The following is a 5,309-nucleotide window of genomic DNA, read 5'->3' on the forward strand; positions in this document are numbered from 1 at the left end:
CACTACTCAGTGACTTAAGTGCTTTCATGTTTTAATGACACCATTGGAGGCGTGTCACTGTATTTTGGTTCTAGTCTAGTAAATGATGATTTGCATATCATCATTAAACATCTTCCTATTGTGGAAGCACCAGCATATCCTACAATAAATTACCTTCCCCTTCTTGCTTTCAACAGTACATCCAATTTGAATGTACAGTAAATTTTTGTTTACACTTTCCATGCCAATGTATGATTACTAACGTGCATTGTCTCTTGTAAATATGCATCATCTCATGTTGTTTTTTCTTTCATAATACAGCTTTCGCATCCAAATAAATTTGTGTGATTTGGATCAAGGCTTGAATTGCAGTGATGCATGAATACAGATATTAGATTTAAAATGGGAGCATTGCATTCTGCAGAAATGACTTGTCCTGTTATTTTGTCAGACCAATGTCAGATAATGTGTGTAAGTTTAGTGTGTTGAGAAAACTAGGTCATGTTGGCTTTGTGAAAGTTATGACTGAACTAAACTTTCACACGTAGAAGGCATTCTTTTCAGGTTTAGTTGAAGGCATCAACACATAAAAGGTCACCTGCAGCACTATAATAACCACTAGAGGGCACCCTGTTTCACATTTTTTATTAGCACTCCTGCTTTACTTGCAGTACATTTAAACTTAGGGGCAGTCAAATGAACACATTATCTTTGACCACTGAGCAGCAAAGTACTGGGTGCCATGCACACACGATGCCTGTCCAGGATCTGTGGGTATACAATATATTTTACACATAAAACTATATTGCTTGGATTCTTAATGATACAGACATCAGACTACAAACACACTGTATTTTTGATTGTACAATATACAGGTACAACTAGAATTGCATTTTGTTGATGTTGATGATTTATGAAATCATGTTAAGTATAAAAGTAACAAATTATATTTACTCAAGTCTTTTACTTAAGTAAATAAAATATGATGTATTATATTGCAGGTTAAAATACCCAATAGCATGCTGAGATTAACATGTTGTGTGGCCCCTGGAGCAAAAATGTATTTTTGTTGAGCCCTCTCTAATTCGAGGCCCAGGACCCAGAGTCAACCAGTACTCTTTTCTGGAATAGTATGTGGCTCCAGGTACTGTTTTCCATATCTTTAGTTAGGGAAACATTATACCATTCACTCATCCACAGTAAACACAGTTGGTTATATGACTTTTATTACCCCCTATTAGTAGCCAGACAAGACTGCATCTACTGTATATTGACACACACTCTAACACATATGTACAATGCTTTAGTGGAGCTCTCCTTCCATTCCAGCAAGGGACAAAAATTAATTAGAAAACTACACTAAACCTTAAACATCTCAAGCTAGTGTTTGCTTGGGCTAATGTTTGCAAAAGCTTAGTTAATATTTGGTGGGTTATTTGAAATGTTTGGCTAGGAGAGCATTTGAAATGTTTCCTTGGATTTGTTTGTGATGGTATAGCTGTTGTTTGTTAACAGTCTGAGAGTAGATTTTAATAGAATGTGTTACATGTGTTGGAGTAGGCAAAGAGGGGAGTTGTTCTGGGATGCTGGAACACATTGAACCTTCTCAGTATTGTAGGCCCAACTCAGCGAAACACCAGTTAGCTAGAGGGTGCCCACCTGATCCTGATGACCCTGTTGAAGTGCCTTCACTCTCACACCAAACAAGATTTCTATTGGCATTGCTAGTACACTGACCAGCCACTTTATTAGCTACACCTTTACATATTGTATGCAATCCAGTGCAACACTTCTGCCTAACATCTGTGTTTACAAAGCTCAAAATGTTTCGGTTTTTGGTGAAATTGTCATAAATATATAAATTCAATCATATTTTTATTATTGAGGTCACAGTTAAAGGTGGTGTTGTACTGGACTACATTATATTTAGAGGTGTCTGTATTTCTGAATATGAGAGGGTCAGAATATTAGGAACACCACGATAATGTAGTCCACTATTACAGTTTTTAATCAGAAGGGTCATTACTGGTTTAGTATTCTTCTGACTGACAATCTAGGTAGAACAGTGTCAGTGGTTGGATAATTGACCGGGCATGGCTCTCCAATTTGTTTTCCTACTGAGCCAGCTGGGCCAGCCAAACCTGAGCAAGTACTATGCTAATTATATGAGTCACCAAACAAGGTGTCTACTGTTTGCTTTGATGAAGATTTGATTTGATTTGATTTGATTTATTTATTATTTCAAACATGTAACAACAGTCAGTATGTAATCACACATTCCAGACATGTCCACAAAAATATTTTCAATTTACTTATACCTAGTACATTTGAAGATTTGATGAAGACAGAGTGGGAAAAAATGCTCTGATATGTGCATGGTATGATGATAGATTAGGGTTGGAGAATAATGTCCCCTGTAATGGTGTCAACAAAATCATTGTATGTGTATTTTAGGTTAGGGTGGCTGGTACCCCTCTCTATGGGGCCACTTAACGTAACAGTACTGAGATTCCATAGGGATACTTACCCATTCTTTAGTATGTTTAAATGTGTATTATCAACTGTAAATCTTAGCACAAACACCAAAATCTGCAACTTCGTTTTGATATGTTCAGGTTTAAAACGTGTATAGAGTATATATTAATACCATTCTCAACACATATTACAATGCACTAGCAAAATTCACCAAAATAACATTGTATTCTCCAACATTACAATTTTGTTACACTTTGTCTGGTGGGCTAAAAATCAGCTCAGTGTCCAGCTCATTTATGACAATATCATCAAAAACTGAAACATTTTGAGCTTCATAAACAGGTGTGTTAAGGTGGAAGTGTTGCACTGAATTGCATACAATTGTATATTCAGTGATCGAAGTGCAAAAACAATAGAACTATTGTGTTAAAATTACAGCGACACGCACAATGTAAGAGCATCAACATCCAGGAAGACCGGTGACACCTACGTTACAGGTGGAGATTCTCTTTCGAAGTACTATGACAATATCATCAAAAACTGAAACATTTTGAGCTTCATAAACAGGTGTGTTAAGGTGGAAGTGTTGCACTGAATTGCATACAATTGTATATTCAGTGATCGAAGTGCAAAGACAATACAATTATAGTATTAAATACAGCGACACGCCACAATGTCAACATCCTGGAAGAACGGTAACACCTACGTGACAGGTGGAGATTCTCTTTCGAAGTACTTTGAAGGCACTTGAACTTTGTACTCCAGTATTCCAGTAAAGTGGCTGTGATCTGATGGAACAATTTGGTGGAGTAATTTAAACGGGAGACCCCTGAATTTTACTTTGTCACCTGTTTTGACCAGCGGCGATGGAGAATGAGACAGTGTCTCTTAGCGAAGGCGGTGAACCAGAAGGAGCGCCGCCGCCGCCGCTAAACTGAACAGCTGCGCTGCTAAACTGCACAGCTGCTTGTTGTCATGGAGGAGCAAAGATGGCGGTCCTGGCCTATAGCCTAGGCAAACGCATAATAAATCAACATTTTACCATTAAAAATGCCAAATTAATATCGCTAGCACTCGTTATTTCACTCCTCGTGTTTCACACAGCGTCGCGGTATTATGGAGGTAAGTGGTCTCTGTTATTATTAAACTAATGATACAGTCAGTGAAACACTTGACAGAAGCGATTGCTAACTTTAGCTAGCTAGCTGTTTGTGTCTGTGAGTACTGCTCTGGATCGGTATGGTGCGTTATCTGGTGTTGTTAAAGGTGAAGGGCAGAGAATGTAGGTTTTACATAAAGCATTCAGTAACAGCAGTAGCGTGAACTTCAGTCTGCTTTTTCTCACCAGCTAGCTGAATAAAGCTAACACTGCATCTAGCTGTGTTTACATGCTCCTGTCAGCACACGCGTGATTACTATTGGGGAAGCCGTGTGTATGCTGGTGTTTTAACAGAACAGGGCGTTTACTGTTAAAATGGCATTTAAACCGCCAGCTATAGCTGTTCTTTTATTTCAAGAAAGAAGCTTAGTTTCTTAAATTAGTTTTGTCAGAAATGTGTTGTAGTAAGGCTAACAAAGATCAAACTGTGTAGCTCTAGTTTGTGTTGTAGCATTGGTTCTTCCAGTCAGGTCTTTACCGAGTTTGTATAAGGTTGTTGGGCAAAGGTTTGTTTGAGTGCTATTTCTTTAAGACACATTCTGACCTGGACACTTCAGGTGGGTTTGCTTGTACCTGGACTGGCCACGACAGTGTTTGCACAAAGCCCAGAGTTATACTATAAATAAATGTTAGCTTGACATACACCACCTCCCACAAGGTTTCCATATTGTGGACTTTGTTCATTAAAACGGATAGGGCCTGTCTGTCTACACACTGATAGCAGGTGCATGGCTGGCAATGACACTAAAATGGCTTTTGCCAGCCATCCAACCCTTCATATTCGCCTGTTTCTTTGGATTGACTCAGTTGCAGATAGCTCTATTCATTTTCTGTACAAATGAATAGCGGGAGAGATTTATAGTTGAGCTGAATTGCTGATAGGTTCATTTTTGTTCTGTGGCCCCTAGCAGAGCCCTTATTGTGTCCCAGTCATTTGGCAGCACTGAATGAAAAGCCAGGGTACAACTGAGACCAGCAGGTTTCAGTCATAGTCAGAGACAAGCTATGAATGAAAACCAGAGCAGTGTGAGTTTTTTTTTTGGTGTCACTGGTTGGTTCTCTGTGCCTCCAGGAGGAGACTCATGTGAATGGCTACTGTCCAGAGGACGTTACTTGGGGGAGAACGTATGGCAGCCTTATGGCTGTATTATGCACAAATACAAAAGCAAGTGAGTCATGTTAACTGTGTAAGATCACCATATGTACAGATATATGAAACAAAGATCTGAATGTGCAGCAGTGATGATGAGGTGCGTGTCTGTAAGGGTGGATTCATACAGGAAATGAACAGGTTATGTGTAAAAGGGTTATACAATGCAATGAACCACCCAGCACCTACTTGTTTGCTGTTGCAGTTGTTAGAAGGCATGTTTTTCACATGCCCTACCCATTCTTTTGTCTCTTCTTCTCTTATTACAGTGAAGCCAAAACCTGTTTGGCTGAAAAGCGTGTGGCCTTTGTTGGTGATTCACGAATCAGGCAGTTATTTTACTCCTTCATCAAAATTATTGCCCCTGAGCAAAGAGAAGAAGGAATCAAGGTAATTATGAGAACCAATACCAGTGACCTCAGAGTTTTTGTCAAGAACGTGTTCATCAGAGGTAGCAAAAGGTGTGGGACAAAGCATGGTGAAATTGCATGGACTTACAAGTCTATGGCTCTACAGATGTGAGGCACAACTGGGTAGAAAAAGGGA

General features: G+C 39.1%; 1 protein-coding gene across 1 annotated transcript; it reads left to right on the plus strand.

Moving 5' to 3' along the window:
- The first annotated feature begins 3,412 nt into the window (after nt 1–3,412).
- On the plus strand, nt 3,413–5,296 carry LOC109968180 (CAS1 domain-containing protein 1-like). The gene is made up of 3 exons (XM_020614253.1): nt 3,413–3,576; nt 4,686–4,782; nt 5,033–5,296. Exons 1-3 carry the CDS (start codon nt 3,444–3,446, stop codon nt 5,283–5,285), a joined length of 483 nt encoding a protein of 160 aa, XP_020469909.1. The 5' UTR covers nt 3,413–3,443; the 3' UTR covers nt 5,286–5,296.
- The last annotated feature ends 13 nt before the right edge of the window (nt 5,297–5,309 follow it).

The sequence above is a fragment of the Monopterus albus genome, unplaced genomic scaffold (assembly GCF_001952655.1).
Source record: "Monopterus albus unplaced genomic scaffold, M_albus_1.0 scaffold143.1, whole genome shotgun sequence".
NCBI classification, from domain to species: Eukaryota; Metazoa; Chordata; class Actinopteri; order Synbranchiformes; family Synbranchidae; genus Monopterus; species Monopterus albus.

Bases quoted from the DNA above. Each gene is read 5' to 3' on its own strand.
- LOC109968180 (XM_020614253.1), top strand. From the start codon at position 3,444: ATGGCGGTCCTGGCCTATAGCCTAGGCAAACGCATAATAAATCAACAT. The intron at 3,577-4,685 runs GTAAGTGGTCTC...CTGTGCCTCCAG, and splicing joins AGCGTCGCGGTATTATGGAG to GAGGAGACTCATGTGAATGG. The intron at 4,783-5,032 runs GTGAGTCATGTT...CTCTTATTACAG, and splicing joins ATGCACAAATACAAAAGCAA to TGAAGCCAAAACCTGTTTGG.